Source organism: Acomys russatus, chromosome 7, assembly GCF_903995435.1.
Source record: "Acomys russatus chromosome 7, mAcoRus1.1, whole genome shotgun sequence".
Taxonomy (NCBI): domain Eukaryota; kingdom Metazoa; phylum Chordata; class Mammalia; order Rodentia; family Muridae; genus Acomys; species Acomys russatus.
This window is the reverse complement of record NC_067143.1, coordinates 56998650-57022235: the sequence shown is the minus strand read 5'-3', so window position 1 is coordinate 57022235 and position 23586 is coordinate 56998650. Positions and strand designations below refer to the sequence as shown.

Here is a 23586-nt window from a genome sequence, read left to right as displayed (position 1 = left end):
AATCACCAACAATCCAAAAAGATTCTTCTTGGATGAGGGTTGAAAGATGAACTGATTCATTGGTATGATGTCATTAAGCCAGTTTAACACCATTTAACAGCATTATAGCAGTAGGTTATCCCATAAGGCCCATGACATGTCTATCTATAGGTTCTTAACCTAACATTGATGCCAGATATGAGTTTTATCTTGTACATTTCTTCTTTTGATAATTTTTGCTGTTCAGTTCTTTAGCTCATTTAAATAGCTTTGTTTTTTTCTTTGAGAGTGTCATACATTCATAAAATGTATTTTGATCAAATCTATCCCCCAGTCCCTCTCTTCTAAAAACACCAAAATCCACACCATCACAGCTCCTTTATGGCTTCATGAACTCTCTGTTTTAGCCACTGAGTTTCATTATTAATTCGGGTATGTGCATGGATGTAGGGACATCCACTGGAACATTTTCTTCATATACAAATAAAATACCATTGTGTTATATGTTCCAGAGTTGCATTACCCACCTATCCATTGATGGATCTAGGCTGCTCCCATTTTCTAACTATCGTGAAGATATCAATGCATATGGAAGAGCAAGGGCCTCTACAGCATGAAATAGTATTCTTTTAGTATAGGCCCAGGAGTGCCATGGCTATGTCTTATACTAGCTCTGTTTTTAGTTTTACTAAAAAGTTTCAGACTAGTTTTTGAAGTGGCTGCAAAAGTTAGACTCTCATTAACAGTATGTAAGTGTTCCCCTTTCCCCACACCCATGTCAGTGTTTATTGTCATTTGTACTCTTGATGATGGCCATCCTGACTTGAGTCTTAACTGATACAAATGCCATATATGCATACACATAGAGTACCATAGGATGTTTTGACACTTGTACACATTGCACAATATTCATATCAGACATACACCAATCATATAGACATTTTCAAATTATTAATGTATCTCAAGACATACTTGGAGAAATAGAAAAGTACAATTTTGTTCCACCTCTTTGCTCTCATTCACAGTATAGATGCATAAATGTTCACTTAAACTCCCATCACTACAACAAAGAAAGAAAGGAGAGAAGGGAGAAGAAGATGAAAGATAGGAGGAAGAATGGAAGAAGAAAACAGGAAAAATGGGGAAGGGGGTAGAAAGAGAGAGAAAGAGAGAGGAAGGAAAAGGAGGAGGAAGAGGAGGAGAAACAGAAGGAGGAGGAGACATTTGCCAGACATCCACAAAAGTTGATGCTTGGAAAGAGAGTAAGAGTTAAACACATTTAATTGCTACCAACTGAACATTAGTCAAACTATCAAAATCAATTTCAGAAAGACTAGGTGCTTAAAATCTGTGCAAAGTTCAAAAATCTTATCTCACTGATATCTGAGCAATTCATTTAAAGTTTTTTTTCTCTGGTCTGGCCTAATATGTACTTAAAATTTCAAGGGTCATCAGCTGTACCACTCCTGGGCATCTGAAAGATGCTCCACAAATTTGTTCAACATATCTTCATAGCAACCTAGACATCTCTCAACTGAAGAATGAATAAAGAAACTGTGGTACGTTTACACATTGGAATACTACTCAGCTATTAAAAACAAAGAAATCTTGACATTTGCAGGCAAATGGATGAAACTAAGAATGACGATCCTTAGTGAGGTAACTCAGACCCAAGAGGCACACGCTCACTTATAGGTGGATTTTAGCCCAGCATGTATATTCTCTGAGAGACTTCACCCAGTGGGGGACTAGGACAGATACTGGGACTCTCTGCTGGACTCCAGGTGAGAATGATATGGAAGAATGGGGGGATGGAAGGACCCAGAGGGTTCAGGAGTCCGACATCAAGGCTGGTAGATCTGAGGCCTGCACAAAGTGATTCACCAACCAAGGACAATGCATGCAGTGAACCTAGATGCCGTATTCATATCTAGCCAATGGACAGCTCATTCACCGTGATTGTGGGGAGAGAAGGGACTGCCTTTGACATGACCCTGGTGCGCCCAATTTGATCACATCCTCTTGGTGAGGAGGCCCAGTGGGAACACAGAGGAAAGAGAAGCAGCCTGTCCAGATGAGACCGGATAGGCTGTGGTCATATAGTGGGGAACAGGGTCCCTTGTCAGAAGTCTAGGGAAGGAGAATAAAGCAGAAGAGGGATGGAGGGAGGGAATGGGAAGATACAATTGAGGGGATAATAATTGGTAGGTAATCTGATTAAATTATAATAAATTAATTTTTTTAAAGAAAAAAATTTTAAGGGTCATGTCCAGGTGATGATATGTTGGAAACCTCTTAATTAAGCAGTTACTCTGGGGGGAATAAGGCAGGCTTTTAAAACTATTTTTAAAAGTAAATTTTAAACACTGTAAATCATATGCTTTAAGTACCTCATGAAGAGCAGAGTACAAGAGCTTTAACATGTATATTCAAGTTCTGAATCTCTAATCAAAAGATTTTTTTATAGTGTTTTGCTTTATAAAGAGAATTTCATTTATAGGAAAAATTAACTGATCTGGAAGAGAAATGAAAGTTAGAACACAGTTACTAGAGCTACTTAGGACGTAGTGTGTGTTGGCAAAAGGCATCTGCCAAGGACTCTCCTAAAAGCCCCAGTCACCTCCTTATTCCTCAGGCTGTAGATGAGGGGGTTCAGAGCTGGGGTGATAATTGTATAGAAAACCGAGAAGATATTGTCTTGTTTTGGAGTGTGAAAGGAACTTGGAAGAACATACATGAATGAAGCTCCCCCATACCACATACCAACCACAGCCAGGTGTGAAGAGCAGGTGAAAAGGGCTTTCTTTCTGCCCTCATGTGAGGGCATGTGGAGTACAGTGAAAAGAATTAGTATATATGAGGAAAGAATGGCAGCAAGAGGCAGAAGGAGGAAAGTCACACCCATCACATAAACCATGAGCTCATATGTGGAGGTGTCTGCACAGGCCAGCTTCAGCAATGGAGGGATCTCACAGAACAGGTGTCTGATCTTCCTAGATTTGCAAAAAGGATACTGCATGGTATAGATGGTATATCCTACTGCACTCAGAGATGCCAGGATCCAGGATATGGCCACACCAAGCCAGCAAATTCTAGGTCTCATGAAGATCATGTAGTTCAGAGGATGACAAATGGCCACATACCTGTCATAGGCCATAAAGGCCAAAAGAAGGTCCTCTGCTCCACCCAGTGTCAGTTCCAGGAACATCTGAAGGGCACAGCCCACAAAGGAGATGGTATTGTCTTTGAGAAGAAAATCTATAACAGCCTTGGGAGTGATAACTGATGTGAGCAGGAGATCCATGAGAGACAGCTGCCAGAGCAGAAGGTACATGGGCACATGGAGCCGGGCATCCACTGTGATGACCAGAAGCAGCAGTCCATTGCTTGTCATAGCCAACATATACAGAGCTGTGAATGTGGCACAGAGCAATTCAGGAGAGCCGCTGTCATCCAGAATCCCCACCAAGATGAAGTCACTTCCCAAGGTGGAGTTCCAGAGCTCCATTCCGTGAAGCTTCCTTATCTTTCTAGGAACAGATGGTTCATTGATGTTTTACCAATATGAATTCTTGTTTTGTAACTTCAGATACCCACAATGACTCTATAATATGATACTCTTTGCCACAAATGCATAGGCTTCCTCCTCAATTTCCAAATTTCTAGGTCTCAATCCTACTTTGATAGTATACCCATCTAATGTGAGCAAAAGCTAAACATTAGTAGGTTGTCTGATGGAAATATTACTCATGACATTGCAGAACAATCTTTTAAGAAAGATGAACTACTACTCTGTCAGGAGTAAAACTCAGTGGTGCATGCAATTTAGTGTAAGTGTTTGGCTAACAGCTTAGATATCCCAGTAAGTTTCCTGCATAGACATTCAAGTGTGAATTTCCAATTGGTACAAAGGCATGATTTCAATAAATTACTTCTGGTGCTTTTGCTTTGTTCATATTTTTTGTTGTTATTGTTTTGTACATGTTTTACAATGTCTTTCTGTGTAGTACAGCCACAATCTATGGACCTCCTGACTCAAACTCTTAAATAATGGAATTTTAGAGATATACCAAACTGTCCAGCTCATTTTCTACATTTCAGGAGTCCACATTTTTTTTTCAAGAAAATTCCATTGAAATAGTACAGATTTTTCATATTAGTGACCTCTGTTTCCCAGCCCTACATTCACCAAGATTCTAAAGAGAATATGTCTGATACTAAGCAGTATTGCGTTTGAGAAAGTGTTTATTTTAGAGTTAAAACTATAAAATCGATGTGAACATATCTGTTTTAAGCAGATTGATGTATAATGTGTGCCTGGGAAGAAACAAAAAGATAAAACAATGACTCCGATTGTATCTGGGAGAAATGATGAAAAAGGAACCAAAGAACAGATATTCTGTGTTGTAATTATCCCCAGCAATCCTATCCAAATACCCTCATGTTTGTTCTTCCTGCGACAAGTACAGATCATCGCACTAGGTAGAACGGGCTCAGAGATAGGGAGGAGGGCTTTCTTTCTCATAAGCTGCCATTGATGCATACTTCCAAAAGCCATGGGGATGCCAACGGGGACAAGAAAGTAAGATTAACAGGAGACTGTGTTGCGTGTCACCAAAATGGACAGATGAAGGCAATGCAATGCGAAGGCGAAGATATGAAAGTGAGGCATCCTTGTACAAACTGCTCAGCCATGTCATGTATATTAACGTTACATTAGTCTCCACTGGCTTCAGTGGGGGGTATTAGTACGGTAACAGTTAAAATGTATGAGAACGTGAAACACGTGTCCTAGTTCAGCTGGTAGCTTGAGAGCACAAATCATCTATCTGATAGATATTATCTGAAGCCAGGGACATATACAGGGCTTAAAGGTATTGCGATTCCAACAGGGAAGCAGGTACTTAGGCCCAAGCCATGCTCTTAATTGTCAAAATGTCAGAAACAGAGAAACTGAAAGGGTCGTGGATTCAAAGAACTAGGGAACCTGGCTGACATTGTCATTTAAATTCTTTCTCTTTGCTTACACTGATTTTTTTTTACTCAAAATGCATAGAGGTTACATGTTTTATTTAAACAGATACAAATTCCTTACCTTGGTTGCCTAAGTATCTAACCACTCCAGCTCCAATGAGGCTTCTTAATGACTGAGAATGTTGTATTACAAGTGGAGAAGACAGATGTAGTTTTTCCCCTGTGGTATTTAATTGCATTAAACTTTGCTAAATTGGCAAAGTACGTTAAGTGTCGTGCTATTTTATTCCTTCCTCTCATCTACAGATGTACTGTGAAGATGGAGGTGGGAGCGGCCAGGTAGTTAACCAACTTAGGTAGTATCCTATAGACCAAGGAAATGGCTTTCCTGATCTCGCACTTGAGAATTAGTAGAAACAAGTTCCATTTGACAGTTGCATAAATGGAGCGCCTCTAGCCTCATGTGAGTTTTCAAACTGTTTCCGAGTCCTGGTGCTCAGGTTTGTCTAGTTCTGCTGCCATCTAGAAACATGGATCAAAGCTCCATGAAGCAAGTTGAAATTCAAGAAGATGCTCAAAAGTCCCTGATGTTCTCTACCTAACCATCCCTAAGGGTAGGAGTAAGCCAGGGACTTTTGTGGGAGCAAGCTGCTTTGTCTTCTGACCCCATGGCCTCTTTTCTCCTTTATCCTATGCATAGCTTCAGAGGGACTCATATCCCAACTGAAATGGAAATGTTGGTCTAGAAAATCGTGAGTTAATGAATACTCTTGGGTGTGTTTTCTAGCTTGTTTCTCATGAGGTCTTCTGTCAATAATGAGCTCTAAGATTGTAAGTTTTTCTCCTTTGCATACAATATCCAAATTTTTATCTTTTTAAATGATGAGGTTATTGATACACAACACTGGCACTACAGCCCAAGTAGCCTACATTTCTGTTTAACCTTAATGAAATACTAAGAATGGAGTAGCTCAGGTTGCTAGCTTGTTTGACTCGATGGCCTCAAACATAGAGTGTTTCCCAAGGTTTTTTGGGGTGATGCTGATTTCCACACTATACCCCTTGTAGGCCAGACCATTCTCTCTTCCTAAAGGCTGCTCCATATACAGTCTATACATGGAAGTTCTTCTCTCCTCAATCTCTGGAAACCCAGAGCAGTTTCTACTTGTACTCCTGTCTTGGTCCCATAGATGATGGTTGAAGAGAGCTTAATATTCTAAGCATTCGACATGAAGGAAAAAAATCCCACAATACTACAGGGTCTACATTAATTAAAATATTTTAAATACTCCCAGAGATCAAAGATAGGTTACCAGTTATGTAAACACACTTTACTGACAATAATGGGAAAAGGAAGAAATGTCTTAAAATGTTGATGAAACAAAGCTATACAGCTATACGATCTGTGGACAGCTGAACTGTCATCAATGAATAGTGACAAGAAGAAATGACAGCGGAGTTGCTGATCAGCTATACTATCTGTGCACAGCTGAACTGTCATCAATGAATAGTGACAAGAAGAAATGACAGCGGAGTTGCTGATCAGCTATACTATCTGTGCACAGCTGAACTGTCATCAATGAATAGTGACAAGAAGAAATGGCAGCGGAGGTGCTGATCAGCTATACTATCTGTGCACAGCTGAACTGTCATCAATGAATAGTGACAAGAAGAAATGACAGCGGAGTTGCTGATCAGCTATACTATCTGTGCACAGCTGAACTGTCATCAATGAATAGTGACAAGAAGAAATGACAGCGGAGTTGCCGATCAGCAGGAATCACAAGGAGAAGGAGTTGCAAGCCAACTTTAGAACGAAGAACTCTGTTCTTGAGAGTTGCAGAATGAGGAAGAAACAGTCACTGGAGGTGCTGCGAAGCAGAAACAGAAACAAAGCCCTGATGTGCAGAATAAGGACAACTGAGGCTGATTTCAGCAGAGAACGGCTGGGTGTTTGTGCTGCAAACATTCCACGCTTGGTACTTGAAGTTCTTTCACCTTGAATTTCAAAGGTACTAGTGGCAGGAAAAATTAAGCCTGTGTTGGAAAATATGTGAAGAAAGGACAGCTGAACTTATTTGGAGCCAGAAATGTAGAGAGTGAAAACTGTTAAAAGATTATCATCCAGAGAGTTACACAGTAAACTGATTTCATCTGATGGCCACTGCATGGGACCTATACATAAGCCTCTTAATTTGGCTTCTGATACTTGGGAGGAGGGGCTGACCTAGTTAGCTTATAAAATAAAACATTTAATCTGGAGCTAGAGTCCAGAAATAATATGGCTGTGTCTTAATTAGGGTTTCTATTGCTGAGAAGAAATACTATGAGCATGAAAACTTGTTAAATTATGGTATTCATAGAGTCCTTTTCTAATACTGGCTCTTGATCTCAAATATTGACACAAAGTCTTATTAGATTTATTCTATAAGCTTTATGTACTATAACTGGGCAGATATTCATCTATTATAACGTAATTATGCTAGTATAGCTACTTCTGAGTCCTGTGCTTGTTACTTGTCATCTCAGTCTCTCTTTGGGTGCTCTGGTGTACTCTCTTTCTTAAAGATGCCTTCTCTCCCTCTCTCCTCTTTCTTCTTCCTCTTTATCTCCCTGTCCACCCCTTGCTTGGATAGGAAGTCCAGCCTTCCTATCTTCTCTGCCCAGTCATTATCTGTAAAGCATTTTATTAACAACCAAAGATAATTGGGGAGCATTCTTACACAACATTGATACCGGAGATTCTTCAGTAACCATGACAAGGCCCATGTCTAGACAGCAACCTGATCCTGATTGTAGGGCACAGAAATCAGCATCTAAATACATGGTGCACAAGACCAATCCCCACCACCAACTCTAACTGCGGCTGCCTTACACTTACGAGGTTTAGTCTATTATTGTCATGGCAGAAAGCATGGTGGCATGCAGACAGATACGCTGCTGAAGAATGAAATGAGAATTCTACAGATAGATCAGCAAGCAGCAGGAAGAAAGAGTGACATGGGCCTGACTTGAGCTTCGGAAACTTCAAAGCCCACCTCCAATGACATGCTTCCTTCATTAAAGCCACACCTACTCCAACAAGGCCACATGACCTAATCCTTTCAAATCATGTCACTCCCTATGAGCCTATGGGGAGTATTTTCATTCACACTACCACAGGTAGGAATCATGGCAGCAGGCAGGACCTGTAGTTGAGAGCTTACATCTAGGGACTCAGCCATGGAAAGATGGGCTGGAGAGATGGCTCAGAGGTTAAGAGAACTGACTGCTCTTCCAGAGGTCCTGAGTTCAATTCCCAGCAACCACATGGTGGCTCATAACCATCTATAATGTGATCTAATGCCTTCTTCTGGTGTGCAGGTGTACATGCAGGCAGAACACTGTATATATAATAAATAAAAAAATTTTTAAAGGAAAGAAAAGACAGACAGATGAACAGACAGGAAAGCAGGAGGGTGAACAGATGGGCAGACAGACAGGGAATGATGGAAGTTGTTTGAAACCACAAAGCCGGTCTCCAATGACATACCCCCTCCAATAATGCCACATCTCTTAATCCTTCCTAAAACTGCTCTGCCAACTAGGCACTAAGAATTCAAACATGAGTCTTTCAGAGTCATTCTTATTCAAACCACACCATCTTTCCTCCCAGATGACCATACCTTGTGTCACTTGGACAAAACAAAACAATAACAACATTGATAATAATAAAAACACCAATCAGCACATGTGGAGTAAAGGTGCAACATCATCTACCATGATAGATTCCCTTTTAAGGGAATATATTAATTTTACATTCTTGGTTACTGTTGACCATCAGAATATAGTCAATTAGAATTTTGAAGCTATTTGGTTTCTAGATTTATAAAGTTTGGGGTGACTCCCTTAGAGCCTCCTAAAGAGTCAATGTTGACATCAAGGGACAAAATAACTGGCCTGGTAACTCTGGAATTAGCTTTGCTAAGAAGAGGAGAAATGAAGGCCAGGGTAAAGGGTAGTGAACCGGTGCATAGGTCCCTCTTGGGTTGTAGGATTGCATAAATGTTCTCCTGTCCACAATGTCACCATACGTCAGTTTGGGAGACACTGAGTACAGAGCAACTGCTATTTTCCCCTCTGTTGGTTGAAACACTTAGGCTGTGGGTACAAACTTCATGATTTCATATTGTGACAGGGAATCTACCCCCTGTCATGTAAGACCTGAGGAGCAGTGAGGAGATTTGGGTGGGCCTGCCGATACATCCAGAAACAGGGTCTGTAGGCTCTGACCAGTCTTAATTCCCGACATGTTCTTATTCTGTACTGAAGCTAGCATGCAGTTTATTTCTTTCAGTGTTCTATCCTGAGAATATTATATTACATGAGCCAGGCAGTGTCCTGACACACAAACATAACAACCATTGAGCACATGCACTATGATTTAACACATTCCACCCTAGTATCCAGATCTCCCTCTCTTGTTTCTACCAACATAGTAAAAGCAAAGTGAACCCTCCCAATATTAGATCCTTTAAGTAACAAGATATTGTCAGGTTCTTTCTCAATTTAATTTCAATAGGGAAAAAGATACATTTGTCATGTTAAGTTTCTACAGTATACAATTACACATGCATTAAGCTGAACAGTTAACACAAGAGGGATATTTTAGTTACATTAACCAACAAGTTTTTCATTATTTTTTAAAATAACAAACAGATTAAAGACAATTCTTTCTTAATTTTGATTTTTAAAAGACTCTTGTGGCAAGATTGTCCATTTTCCTGGGCACTTTTTACAGTAGGTTTCTTCATGTGAGTGGAGTGTGTTTCACTTCCTCCAGCTTTCTGAACTGAAGTTTCAGTGGTTCATACCAGAAGGGAACCCTCCCAGGTCAGTTCCAATGTGTTCCCTTCCCAGCTTCTTATTAGTATTCAGTCAAAAGGATGAACTAGAAATTTTGAGAAACTGTTCTTGGTTTGCACGCTGTGAATGTCTGTGAACCCATTATGATATAAGAAGTCATATCATATCCCTTCTTAGAGCTAGTTTAATCCTAAGCAACACGGGAGGGAGACAGTTATGACTTACTCTAAGATAACTTACATTAGCAGCTGAGAAGGGAAAGCTCTATCTACCATCAGAGGTGGTCCATTATTGTCAGTAAATATTTTAGTTTTTCTTTAACTTTATAAAGTCATTTTTATTAAGTCCACTGGACTATCTTGAAAGAATCTCTATTCAGGAAACCCTAACCCTAACCCTAACACATGTGTGTGCACTTTTCCCTTTGGCAAATTATAGATCCCTCACATGCCTGTTTAACAATAGTATAGACCCCCATACAATTATAACTTTTGTGCTGTATCACACTTATTCTGTGTTCCCTAGTAACTTCCCTTCTGTAGGATTATACTGGTTGGTGTCTAATCTCTGGAGACTCTGAGTCTGCTCTGATGAAGAGGGAAAGCAATTTATCAGAGGAAATGCATTGTTCCTGGGGTTCTGGCTGACCTTGAAAGGCAGGAACCAAAATATGGAGTGCCCTCCTTATCCCTTTTACTTTCATTGATGTAAGTGGTTTCTGTGTGTTACTCTAGAACTCTGTTCTAGAGTATCTGAGCCCTGAAGCCACGAATTGCAAGCACATGACCACCTGAGTGCATGCAGGAGAGAGGAGAAGCATAGGACTGAGCAGAGTAGTAAGGTCAAGTAATTCCATGTTGATGCATAAGATAAACAGAAGGAACCCTGATATGAGGTAATGTACTTGGCATAGGAGCAAGGTGGAGATTAGACCACTCACAGGGCCACAGGATAGATATCCTTTGTAACTTGAAAGAAGCTGTACAGAGATCTTGCTGTTTGGGTCAGTGGTACTAACTCTGTAGTTAGGGACTCTTGAGCAAGACAGTGTTGGGCAGAGAAACTCAGACCCCACTTCCAATGTAACAAATAATGTGCACAAAAATGGCATGCCTGGAGGATTCATTAAAATCCAGTTTCCACAAGCACTATTTACTGGGGAGGTCATGACGTCTGGGAGGGCGACACTGTCAAGCCTCCCACAGGACAAAGCTTGGGTTTGTTCTTTTCCCGGGGATGATGAAACCAGGCAGTTGCTGGTCTTTTTTAAGCAGTCCCACCCATACCTCTGTTTTCAAATTCCTACAGTGCCTTTCTTATTCCACAGACACCTACAGGAGAGATGTGAGAACCTGAGAATATGGCCTAAAATAATTGAGACCCGTTGTTTGCTGTCTCAATGACAACTATTTTGAGTTGGGAATTAAATGAAACCATTACTTTTTATTTGCATTTCGAAGCCAGCTAAGCGTGATGACCACGATTCCTCCGGAATAAATGTCTGCTTGTGGATCTCAGAAGGAAGCATCCTGAAGGAACATTTCCAAGCTCTTGCTTCCCAAGCTCTTGCTCTAAATCTCACCTGCTCTCCCAGTGAGGGCTGGCAACAGCAGCGACTGCAGGGCCAGTTGACCCCCGAGCTTAGTGTCAGCCACGCACGCTCTGAAGAGCGCTCCATCAGAAAAGAAAATCTCTTTTGTTTTCAGCATCTTGAACGTCTGTGCCTACCAGCGTTGGAGGTAAGGGCTCTGCCTCTGACTTAGGTAATGTGCAGGAGCTGTAAGCTTTGCAAAGCAACATCAAAAGCTCCCACCCCTAATAGAGATTCTTATTCCTCAGTCTCCAGAGCCCAGTCTTTCTATCTTTACTCTAGACACCACAGACCGGGGACCACCTTGAATGTTTGGGGACAGTTGTGATTATTTTCTCCTTCTAGGTAAAGCTGTGATGCTAGAATTTATGCTGCTGGGTGGCTGGTAAAGCTCAGTACTTCATTTCCATATACTTGGATTTTCCTGAGCTCCTGTCATATGAATCAAACCTCACATGAATATTACCACAAATGGGGCTCTCTAATGTCCGTTTAAGTTCTTTCTGCCTACCATTGGCTAGATCTGGGTAGGGGTTTAAAGTTTACCGCCTGTATTGTCCTTGGCTGGTGCCTTAGTTTGAGCGGGACCCCTGGGCCCAAATCTGCCTATCATAATGTTCTACTTATAGGTTTCTAGGACCCTCTGGATCCTTCTACTTTGCTATTCTCCCAAGCTTCTCTCATCTAGAGTCCCAATAGGATGTCCTCCCCTCTGTCCCAGTTTCTGGTAAGTGAAGGCTTTCGTGGGACATGCCCCTTGGGCTAGTATGCAGATATAAGTGAGTATATACCATTTGAGTCTTTCTGCTTCTGGGTTAACTCACTCATTATGATCATTTCTAGCTCAATCCATTTATCCACAAATTTCGGGAATTCCTTATTTTTAATAGCTGAGTAGTATTCCATAGTGTATATGTACCACAGTTTCTTGCCAATGGTCAGAACATTCTCCACAGTTGAGTGGAGAGTAGGATATGACTTTCTCATGTACTCTGGTGCCTCACATTTGACCATGTACCCTGGAGGGGGAGACCTGGTGGCACTCAGAGGAAGGACAGCAGGTTACCAAGAAGAGACTTGATACCCTATGAGCATATACAGCGGGAGGTAATCCCCCTCAGGAACAGTCATAGGGGAGGGGAATAAGGGAAAAATGAGAGGGAGGGAAGAATGGAAGGATACAAGGGATGGGATAACCATTGAGATGTAACAAGAATAAATTAATAAAAAAAAAGTTCTTTCTACCTACATATCTGCTTGACACTTAACATAATTCAGAAAAACCATTTGAAAACAACCTTTAAAATGAAATACACAGGGGAGAGAGTTATGAAAACATGTTTCTAAAACTTTAGCTCTGTCTCCTTAATTTCTTCTGCTCATTTCTATGAAGTAAAGTAATGTCCCCTAGTGATTTGGCCTCCATTGACAACTCTTGGTGTGAAGTCACCATACTGCAAAGCTATTTTCTAGGAATGGAGTCTTCCTCACTAGCTCCAGGTGCATGTCCTGCAGAATGAAGGGGCGATGGTCAGGACAGGAGGGAAGCCCTGAGCCTTGATTTAGAGGGAAGAGCTAGAACTCTACTTTTATCACCTTAATACAGCCTGTTCTCCCTCTTTCCTTTAAATATTGTTCATGCCTTGGCACAAGGATCTAAAAGAATGTACAAGGTAGATTTCTTCCTCTCTTTGTTTCTCTATTCATACATCTTATGTAAAATCTATACAAAAATGTTTTTCAAGTCACACATGTGCCAGAAACTCTGCCCTAAAGTGTTTTTTTTTTTTTTCTTTAGATTAGAAAAGGACTTTTACACAAGGTCTCTGTGCTAAGAGCTGTCTTTTTTACATAGTCGACCCTATGATGTGGTATATCATCTAAAGGGCATTTCTCTGCCTGGCATCTTCTACAGTTCAAGATGGGAAGAGTATGGGGCAGGCGTGTTGTACTGCTTTTACATGCACTGACCTTCGTGGTGCTTTTCCATCTTTTTTGTACTACTGGGCTCTTTGACTTAGCCAGATTCTATTCATGAGTAGCCAGCTCCTCATGTGATGCTTCTTCAGGAAATCTTTTCCTAAAACTTCTCTTTTATGTTCTCCATATTTGATAGTTTGATTTAACTATCAATAATCAAGATTTATTATATAGATTTCTGTGTGATGCATTTTCTTTCTTTCTTTTCTTTTCTTTCTTTTTTTTTTTTTTTTTTTTTTTTTTTTTTTTTTTTTTTTTACAGTTGCTCTAGGATCAAGGGCAGTTCCTGGTACAATGTAGGAAATTTTGACTGAGTGAAGGAAAATAATTGGATCATATGATTCATTCAATTATCATTCTCTCATTTAAGTGTCATGATCTGACATAACTGTTATAGACACACACAACACAGAAGGAATATGTACACCTGGCAGAGATACATCCGGTGGTGAATTTTCCATTTCTCTTCCAGTATGTATTCTTTTTTTTTAACCCAACTGTGAAATACATGCATTACTAAAAAGTACAATGTGTAGATACTGTCACACAGCACACACATGCACACACACACACGCACATGGGCATGCACATGCATGCAAGCACACACACACAGACATTTAATTACCTTTCCTTCTCTACTTCGTCAAGTGGAACTATCAGATGAATTCAGTATCTGGCATAAGTCTGTCCTTCCTACCGCAGACTATTACCTACAGTCTTAATCTTTCTCTAAATCCTGCATAATAGTTTGGCTTTGGGCCTTACCTGCCTTGTCTTAATTTTGTGACTCACACCATTTATCACGTGCTATAAATATAGACATCTTCCATGCCTCTGTGAAGGTCATCTGACTATTTTTATCCACTCCTAAATAAACATCCTACCATTGCCTTCAGTTAGGCAAATACCTTCTGTACTCCTCTTACAAATTTGTAGTTAAGATCTAACTTGCCCACCACTTCACACAGTTTACAATTACTTTTAACTACTACACGGTATAAAGTAGTCAATAAAGGAGACTGGAGCATTTGAAAAACACAAGAGATTATGTGTTCTAAGGACCTAGGATTTCTTTGGCAAGAAAGCTATCAATTAGATAAACAAGAGTGGGCAGAACTCTAGTCAAAGGAAGAAAATGAAAATATTTTATTAATTAATCTTTAAAATCTGAATTGTAATCATGCACAGACTTCAGTAAGAAAAAGAATTTAAATCGGTGCCCAGTGTGTTTAAAATGAAGACAGACATGATTATATCTACCTATAAAGATATTTGTCTCTGTACAGTTTACCTAACTTCTTTTTTTAAAAAAGGTTCTCAGTGTTTTGGAGTTCTCAATGTGCTGCTACCCATTTTAATTAGGGTTTACCAAATTTCAGTGAAAACATTCAGAAACCAGAGATTATTCTTAGCTAATAAAATTAAAAGATGATGCATGATATTCTTGTTGGCCATCCCACAATGTCTTAAGATAAGTCCAGACTGACTTGAATTACCTTCAAAAGGGTTCTACTGAGAATGCATCTATTTCTAGGCAACAGAAAAGACCACTCAGAATGGAGCTCTGGAACTCCACCTTGGAAAGTAGCTTCATCTTGGTGGGGATTCTGGATGACAGTGGCTCTCCTGAACTGCTCTGTGCCACAATCACAGGCCTGTATATGTTGGCTGTGGCCAGCAATGGACTGCTGCTCCTGGTCATCACAGTGGATGCCCGGCTCCACATGCCCATGTACCTTCTACTCAGACAGCTCTCTCTCATTGACCTCCTCTTCACATCAGTTGTCACTCCTAAGGCTGTTGTAGATTTTCTGCTCAGAGACAACACCATATCCTTTGAGGGATGTGCCCTTCAATTGTTTTTGGCAATGACATTGGGTGGAGCAGAGGACCTTCTTCTGGCATTTATGGCCTATGACAGGTATGTGGCCATTTGTCACCCTCTAAACTACATGATCTTCATGAGTCCAAAGGTCTGCTGGCTCATGGTGGCCACATCGTGGATCCTGGCATCACTTAGTGCACTAGGTCACACTGTGTACACAACGCACTTTCCTTTCTGCATGACCCAGGAAATTAGACATCTGCTCTGTGAGGTTCCTCCATTGTTGAAGTTGGCTTGTTCTGACACATCTCAATATGAGCTGATGGTTTATGTGACAGGCGTGATATTCCTGTTGCTCCCACTTTCTGCAATTGTTACCTCCTACTCACTAATTCTGCTCACTGTGCTGCACATGTCCTCAAATGAAGGACGGAAGAAGGCCCTTGTCACTTGTTCCTCCCACTTGACCGTGGTTGGGATGTTCTATGGGGGTGCCACTTTCATGTACGTGCTGCCAAGTTCCTTCCACAGCCCTAAGCAAGACAATATCATCTCTGTCTTCTATACAATTGTCACCCCAGCTCTGAACCCTTTAATCTACAGCCTGAGGAATAAGGAGGTAATTGGGGCTTTTAGAAGAGTCTTGGGGAGGCATATTCTGCCAGCGCACTCCACCATTTAGAAAGGGATCATAGCTAACGTCTCACTATTCCTTCTTCAGACAAGTTGCTGTATCCAGCCATTCTTTAATGCTATTCTCTGACTGAGATGATATACTGTTATGTTTTCACATCATTTTCTCTTGTGTAGTTGGTGTAAATAGCTTAAACTGAGTCATCTGCCACATATAGCCCTGGTCTTGGGAGGCCCACATTTTTAATATTTACAGTAGAGTAGAAGAGGAAGTTCTGATGAGATGTTTTCGGCCCATTACATGGCTGGGCATCATCCTGGCACAGCACCAGGCAGACATAGTCATGGATTTGTTTTCCATTTCAACCTCATGTGGTAGCAGGAGCACTGTTGGTTTTAAACGCAGTGATCTCCAACTCTGAGTGTGAAAGGATTGCTCCTTTTAGTCCAGATTCTTAACTGTCAGTAAAGAGAAGTATCCAAGAAGATGTTTTGTAATCCCAGTTTACTAACAAGATAGAAATTAATGGTGAAGAATAATTGACACACATTTAAGAAACATTAACACTGACTCTGTAGATAAAGACATAACTATGTTGGTAGTGAATGAGAATTTAAAAATAGAGCCTTGCATTTCTTAGAAACTCTCACAGTCTGTTTAATAAGGTATTTTACAATGCCTAAATTACAATGATATCAATAAAATATAATTGAAAGCATCTGTACATAAACATAATAGAAGATATCCAATTAATGGCAAATTTTGAACATGTTTAAAATTTATTTAAGTACAAATACATAAGCATGTTTCAAGACATCAGAACATAAGAAATATGAATTCTAGATACAAGTGTATGCATATGTCTGTATCCACAGGAAAGAAAATATAAATTATGCTTAAATGTGGTCTGTTCTATCTCTGATGTATCTTGGCATGGTTATTTTATAAGAGGTAAAAATCTTCCTTACTTGAAGGAATATTTTAGAATATGAGTGAAGGGGGAGGGAGGCACACTCTCTGAGTTTAAATACTTGCCATCTTTTATTTTATTTGGACATAAAAATCACACTTTTTCCACTTCAGTTTTCTCATGCTCCGGCAATGCTAGGAGAAGCCCAATCTTAGGTAGTTCTGTATGGATTCAATGAGGTGGTAAATGTCAGCATGCTTCAATTGTGCTTAAAACGTGTTGCCTATTATGTAAATGAGTAGTAAAGACCTTTGGAAAGCAATCTTAGGTTGTTTCATCCATGGTGTACCTTGTGATATATTGGTATATATACAATATAATTGTTGCATGTTTCATCTCACACACTCACAGCAGTTTCCAAGTGGGCAATATACACTTAGTGCTATTATCATTGTGATGTGCACTATAGCTCTTGAGTTGTCCTCCTGTCTAACATAAATTTTATGTTATTGGATCAACATCTCCTCAGCATTTTACCTCAGGTAATCCACCATCTTACCAGGTTTTATGAGCTCTTTTTTTTAGATTCTACAGACAAATGAATTTACACAGTGATTTTCTATTGGGGCCTGACATTTCCTTTAGTGTTCTCCAGATTCATCTCTGTGGCAGTAACAACCAAAATTTCTTTCTCATGTAAATTAGAAGAGTTCACAAACTGATATGCGTCTATATTGAAAAATATGTATTTAACGTGGAAGCTTATATATCTGTATACACATATATGTATGTATATAGAGTTGTTGTGCCCTCTTGAAAAAGCACCATCTTATATTGATTCTCTTTTCATTCCTACACTGATCTTAATTTAAAGGATTTTATTTTTATACATGCAGCAATTCTTTGTTATTGTTTGGGCTCTGTACATGAAATATGTTTTCTATGCCTTCGTGTTGTGCGTTACTAAAGGTGAAATAAGTCTCTCATAGGTAACATATAGGTAGATCTTTCAAAAACAATCCATTCAGCCATTTTGTGTCTCTCTGTTTATCCACATTTGATGTTATTACTAAGAGAGATCATATTGCTGCCATTTGTTATTTTATTGAGTTGAAATGTTTTAAACATCATTTTTGATAATGTCATATACAAATGCCTTATTTATATTATTTCCATTCTCCTCCTGCCCTTCTTTTGAGTTTCTCATAGTCTTCTTCTGTCATTAAATAATTTTCTCTAGTAATCAGCTGAAATCTTTCCTTCCTACTTATGGGTCTACTATGTATAGCTTTTTTGTTTTTACCATGATGCTTGCAAAAAATATTTTAACTATAGCAAACAATTTTGAAAGAGTAATGACTTTCAAATGATTTTATAAAGATAAAAAGTGAAAAATCAAAAAAACAAAAGAAGAAAAATTACCACCAAAACACTCTACAGTTTTACTGTATTGCTGTCTACATTTTTAATTTTGATCAGTTACTTAGATCTTCCTATATTTATCTTGATATATCATGAGACATAGTATTTTCATTGTTTTGGTTTCACTTTTCATACAAAAGATATAAATGGATTATGTTTCATGTTTACATAAGAATATTTGGAATTATTTTGTAATATTTTTTTATAATAGTGAGTTTTCTAACCTCTGCTGTTCTTTTCACCTACTAAAGTCTCTTTCCCATGAAAGTCTTCACTTACCAGGAAAGTGGGACAGAGGAGAGGATATCCTATTGGGACTCTAGGTGAGAGAAGCATGGGAGAATGGGGAAATAGATAGATCCAGAGGGTCCTAGAAACATACAAGAAGAACATTATGATGGGCAGATCTGGGCCCAGGCATCCTGCTCAAACTATGGCACCAGCCAAGAACAATACGTGCAGTAAACTTTGAACTCCTACCCAGATCTAGCCAATGGACTGGACATTCTTTACAGTTGAGTGCAGTGTGGGTTCTGACTTTCACACAAACTCTGGTGCCCCATATTTGACCATGTCCCCTGGATGGGGAGGCCTGGTGGCACTCAGCGGAAGAATAGCAGGCTACCAAGAAGAGATTTGATACCCTATGAGCATATACAGGGGGAGGAGGTCCCCCTCAGTCACAATCATAGGGGAGGGGAGTAAGGGAAAAATGGGAGGGAGGGAGGAATGGTAGGATACAAGGGATGGGATAACAATTGAGATGTAATATGAATAAATTAATAAAATATATTTTTTGTTGTTTTTTGGAGACAGGGTTTCTCTGTGTAGCCTTGGCCATCCTGGACTCACTTTGTAGACCAGGCTGGCCTCGAACTCACAGCGATCCGCCTGCCTCTGCCTCCCGCGTGCTGGGATTAAAGGCGTGCACCACCACGCCCGGCAATAAAATATATTTTTAAAAGTCTCTTTCAGGCAGAAGAACTCATCTCTTTTAGATTTCTTTGTCTGGTAGTATCTTTGTATCTCATTAATTTCTAAAGAATAGCTTTACTGGCTATGGTAATTTGGATTAGAAGTTTTTCAACTTAGAATTTATCTTGCATCCCTCATTTGTGACATTTCTGCTGGAGTCCTATGTCAGGCAAGTTGTAACATCCTTGTATATTTTTTTCCTCCTGATTGGAAAATGTTGCCCTTGTCCATTACTTGCTGAGAATATGGTTTTCTTGGGATGGTCTTGGTTTAGTTCATTATAACTGGTATTGTTTGACTTCCCACTACCTAGAATTTTATGTCTTTTAGGTATGGGGAATTTTCTTTTACTATCTCTTTTAAAAAGTTTTCTATAGATTTGGCATTACCAAGTCTCCCTTGAAATCCAAAGAAAGAATATGTGGTTTTTAAAATGCTATTTCAAAGTTCTTGTAAATTTTCCTAATTACTTTCAAATGATTTCTTTTATTTCACTATTTCTTCTGTTTGCTGCATTCTGCTTCTGATGCATTCTGCTATGTCGCCAATGCCTCTTAGTTATACATTTTAGCTCCAGGTCTTCTGATTGTTTGCCTTTTAAAAAAATACTTAAAACTTTCTGTTAAGTTTCCTGGGTAGGATACTAAATTGTTGTTGTTGGCTGAAATTCATTGGGTTTTCTTAAAACAGTTGCTTTGAATTCTTTGTCCAGAAGTTCACTCACGTTGGTAGTTATAAGTTCTATCTGTAACATCTTAATTTTTCTGTTTTACAAGTATTGAAATTTCCTGGTGCTCATTAATGAACAACATTGTCTGTTCGTGGAAGATTGAATGTTCTTTACAGTCTTCACAACAGCTTCATTTGTCTCTATTTCTAAGTAGGCTGCTCAGTTTCTCATGGTATGGGTGACTAAGCAGTATTAGCAATAGGTGGTAGCTTAATACAGTTTTGCTGAGTCAGTAGTTGATGTTTTACCATTGTTTCACACTAGACAGTGCCCTAAGCCCAAATTTGCACCAATCCACAGTTGGAATGAATGGACCGGGAGGAGTGTCTAAACTGGTTGCTCTTTCCTATAAGCCCCTAGGTCAAGGGCTGGTCAATGGAAATGTTGGGTTCTTTCTGCTGCTGGGTCCCATTGTAGGTGAGCTAATCTCAAGCTCCTACATGACAACTTTGTGCATGCCGTCCTCTTCACACATACACACACACACACACACACACACACACAAAACTGAACAATTATTTTCTCTGTGTTGTATTACCTGTGGTTAGGGAAGGTATGGAGTGTGCAGTCTCATGGTCACCAACACAAAATGATTCTTTGGTCACATTTGGAGCACATAGACTTCCAAATCTTAAGACAGCACCAAGGCATACAGTACCTCCTTCTATGGTGTACTCATGGCTCTGGACCACTACACAGTCACTAATGATGCCAGAAATGCTGCTTTGACCATTCTGCACATTCTGGGGAAGAGGTAGCAAGAAATTTCCCAACCACCTAGGTAATACGTCCAGAGATCCTACCATAGAGTAGGAGATGTGGGATCTGCCACGCACTGGTTTTACTGCCATATATCTAGTACTAGATTTCATTCTAAGACCCAGGTTTAAGACCTCATCCCTCTCCAAGCAGAGCATTCTCTCCTTTCACGCTGTGTTGTTTGGAATTTTCATGCCTTATTTATGCCATATATGCAGTCTGTTTTTGTCTGAGATGTAATTTATCTTGTTCCATGTAATCAGATTTCTTTCCTCAATAAAATTCTCCATGGTGCTGTTGTCATCAGACTCTCACAGGTACCATCCAGCAAAATTAATAAGTACTTGTTCTGTTACTGTTCCTAACAATTATTTTTAGCCTTATTCTTTGTATACTTGTAATTATAATTTTTGGTACTTTATTCATTCCAGATGCTTACTCTCTGAGTTCTGTTTAGTCTTTTTAAAAATAAGTTATAAGTATTCAAATTTACAGTGTAAATAATTATAATACTAGTAACAAAACTATAGACTTCTCAGGCACTGTAATAGAATGTTCCCTGTAAGTATGCATTAACTAAGAAAATTACAGATATAAGCAGTTTAGGCTTATATAGAATGATCAAGCAGAATCCATTCAAGTCGAAAATTAATGGATAAGATGACCATTATGCTTAGATACTGACTACTATGGATCTGACAGCTCTAACAGAAAGTTTGGAATGTAAACTATTTGAAAAATTGTAGTTTGTGGTTATACAAATTGTCAAGATTGTTTCCAAAATGAAGATCCTAAGGATATGTTACAGCCAGATCATTTCTATAGGTTAAGTCTCCATATAGGGAAGACTAGCCAATATTATACACAGGATCATCTGCAGAATATGGGACAACTAGTCAATCTTGTGACCACACTACTCATAATTTTTTTAAGCTTTGTTTCTTGTCTCATATTCTTTTCTTTCCTGTGTGTTTTTGCTAAGCCTCTTGTGACTTCACTCTTGTCTCAGGCTTCTTTAGGCTGTTTTAGCCCATTGATGGTAGTTGAAAGTGTAAATACCTGTAATCAAGTCTTTTCTCAGGACAGTAAATTTCATAAAATGTTCCTGGTCTTCAATAAGCCATGGCCTGTATTTTTGATCCTCACAGTATTTTTATTCTACCATTTCTTAACACATTTCTTTTTCTATTGAATTTCTAAAGTTGTTATTCTTATATTTGTGAGAACTTGTTAATGAATTCACAAGGCTTTCAAGGGAGGTAAAGGAACGAAATGTGATTTACACATTTTGTGAAGAGTGGGAAACGAAGCAAGCAAAGTAAAGAATGAATAATGATGTAGAACTGTTTTGTCAGCTGAAAGGTTCCAAATGCCTTTTAAATTTCTGCATGACCACCTTGACTGTTCACAGTCTTCCCACGAGCTTTCTGAGAGCCCCTTTCACATCTTTGTTCCTAAGGCTATAAATGATTGGATTCAACATGGAAGTCATAACTGAGTAGAACACAGAGACGACCTTATCCTTCTCGCTCATTGTCTTGGAGTTGGGTCTCATGTACGCAAATATTCCAGAACCATAGTAGAGGACCACAACAGTGAGGTGGGACCCACAGGTTGAAAAGACCTTGAGCCTTCCCTCCCTAGACTGCATCCGGATCACAGTGGAGATGATGTTCCAGTATGAGACAAGGATGAGGGAGACAGGAGCTAATAGGATAATCACTCCAACTAGAAACAGAGCCATTTCAGCATTGTAGGTGTCAGCTGAAGCCAGCTTTAGGAGGGCAGGTGGTTCACAGAAGTAGTGATTAATTACATTCTGTCCTTGGTAAGGGATACACAGTGTAAATGCACTGTCCACTGAACATGCGAATGCCCCAATTATCCAGGAAACTACAGCCAACTGGATACAAACCCTCTGGGTCATGATGGTGGAATAGTGCAAGGGTTTACAGACAGCCACACACCGGTCATAGGACATAACTGCCAACAGAGCACACTCCGTACACCCTGCTAAGAGAAAGACCACTATCTGTATTGCACATCCAATAAAGGAAATGGTTTTCCTTTTTGAAAGGAAGTGGACCAACATCTGGGGTACAATGCTTGTAGAGAAGCAGAGGTCAGCAAAGGATAAGTTTTTGAGGAAAAAATACATGGGTGTATGAAGTCTAGAATCAGTTTGGATGAGGAGTATGATCAGCAGGTTTCCAAACACTGAGAGAAGATAGATGAGCAGGAAAACACAGAATAACAAGGTTTGAATTTTAGGATTCTCTGAGAGTCCCAGCAGAATAAATTCAACTACGTAACTTTGGTTTCCTCCTCCCATTGATTTTTACTCCTGTTTACCTGCCATCAGAAGGAAAAACAATGTTTTTAATCCTTTATAAACAAGTGTATAGTTAGCAAGCACACTCTCCTGATTCTTAGCTTCCATCTGTTTCCCACTAGGTGCCAGTTCCTGTGAAAATGCACACCAGTTATCTGTATCCAGAAAAGCAATTTTGTTGTGTTTGTTTCAGTCTTTTTGAAAGGGGAACTCACTGTGTAACTCAGGCTGGCTATGAACTCAAGACTCTCCTACTCTGGCCTCCTAAGTGCTGAAATTACAGATGTTTTTCACCCCATCTAGTCTACATAGAAATTTTAAGGGGCTGGAGTGTTGGCTCAGAGGTTAAGAGCACTGTCTGTTCTTCCAAAGGTCCTGAGTTCAGTTCCCAGCAACCACATGGTGGCTCACAACCATCTACAATGAGTTCTGGTGTGTAGGCACACATTTGGGCAGAATAATGTATAAATAATAAATAAATAAATCTTTTAAAAAAAAAAGAAATTTTAAGCATATTTCCCCCTTGCTTTTCTATTTGATGCATGAACATCAAGTACTATATGGATTTTTGTGTCTAATCCTTGTATCTAAATAAGGGTAGATGAGCAAATTATCATGTAACTATATAAT

General features: G+C 39.5%; 3 protein-coding genes and 1 pseudogene across 3 annotated transcripts in view; 1 reads left to right on the top strand and 3 right to left on the bottom strand.

Moving 5' to 3' along the window:
- LOC127191832 (olfactory receptor 2AG1-like) overlaps window positions 1–23586 on the bottom strand; it is a 61018-nt pseudogene that overhangs the window by 17086 nt on the left and 20346 nt on the right.
- LOC127191824 (olfactory receptor 2AG2-like) overlaps window positions 2396–23586 on the bottom strand; it is a 41537-nt gene continuing 20346 nt past the window's right edge. The window contains exon 2 of the mRNA XM_051149157.1: window positions 2396–3509. Coding sequence (XP_051005114.1) covers window positions 2537–3509 — 973 coding nt within the window. The 3' untranslated portion in view covers window positions 2396–2536. The remainder of the gene's footprint in view (window positions 3510–23586) is intronic.
- LOC127191827 (olfactory receptor 2AG2-like) lies at window positions 14808–15876 on the top strand. The gene has a single exon (XM_051149160.1). It carries the CDS (start codon window positions 14926–14928, stop codon window positions 15874–15876), a length of 951 nt encoding a protein of 316 aa, XP_051005117.1. The 5' UTR covers window positions 14808–14925.
- Window positions 21808–23016, bottom strand: LOC127191835 (olfactory receptor 2D3-like). The gene has a single exon (XM_051149167.1). It carries the CDS (start codon window positions 22954–22956, stop codon window positions 22030–22032), a length of 927 nt encoding a protein of 308 aa, XP_051005124.1. The 5' UTR covers window positions 22957–23016; the 3' UTR covers window positions 21808–22029.

Bases quoted from the DNA above. Each gene is read 5' to 3' on its own strand.
- LOC127191827 (XM_051149160.1), top strand. From the start codon at position 14,926: ATGGAGCTCTGGAACTCCACCTTGGAAAGTAGCTTCATCTTGGTGGGG.
- LOC127191835 (XM_051149167.1), bottom strand. From the start codon at position 22,956: ATGGGAGGAGGAAACCAAAGTTACGTAGTTGAATTTATTCTGCTGGGA.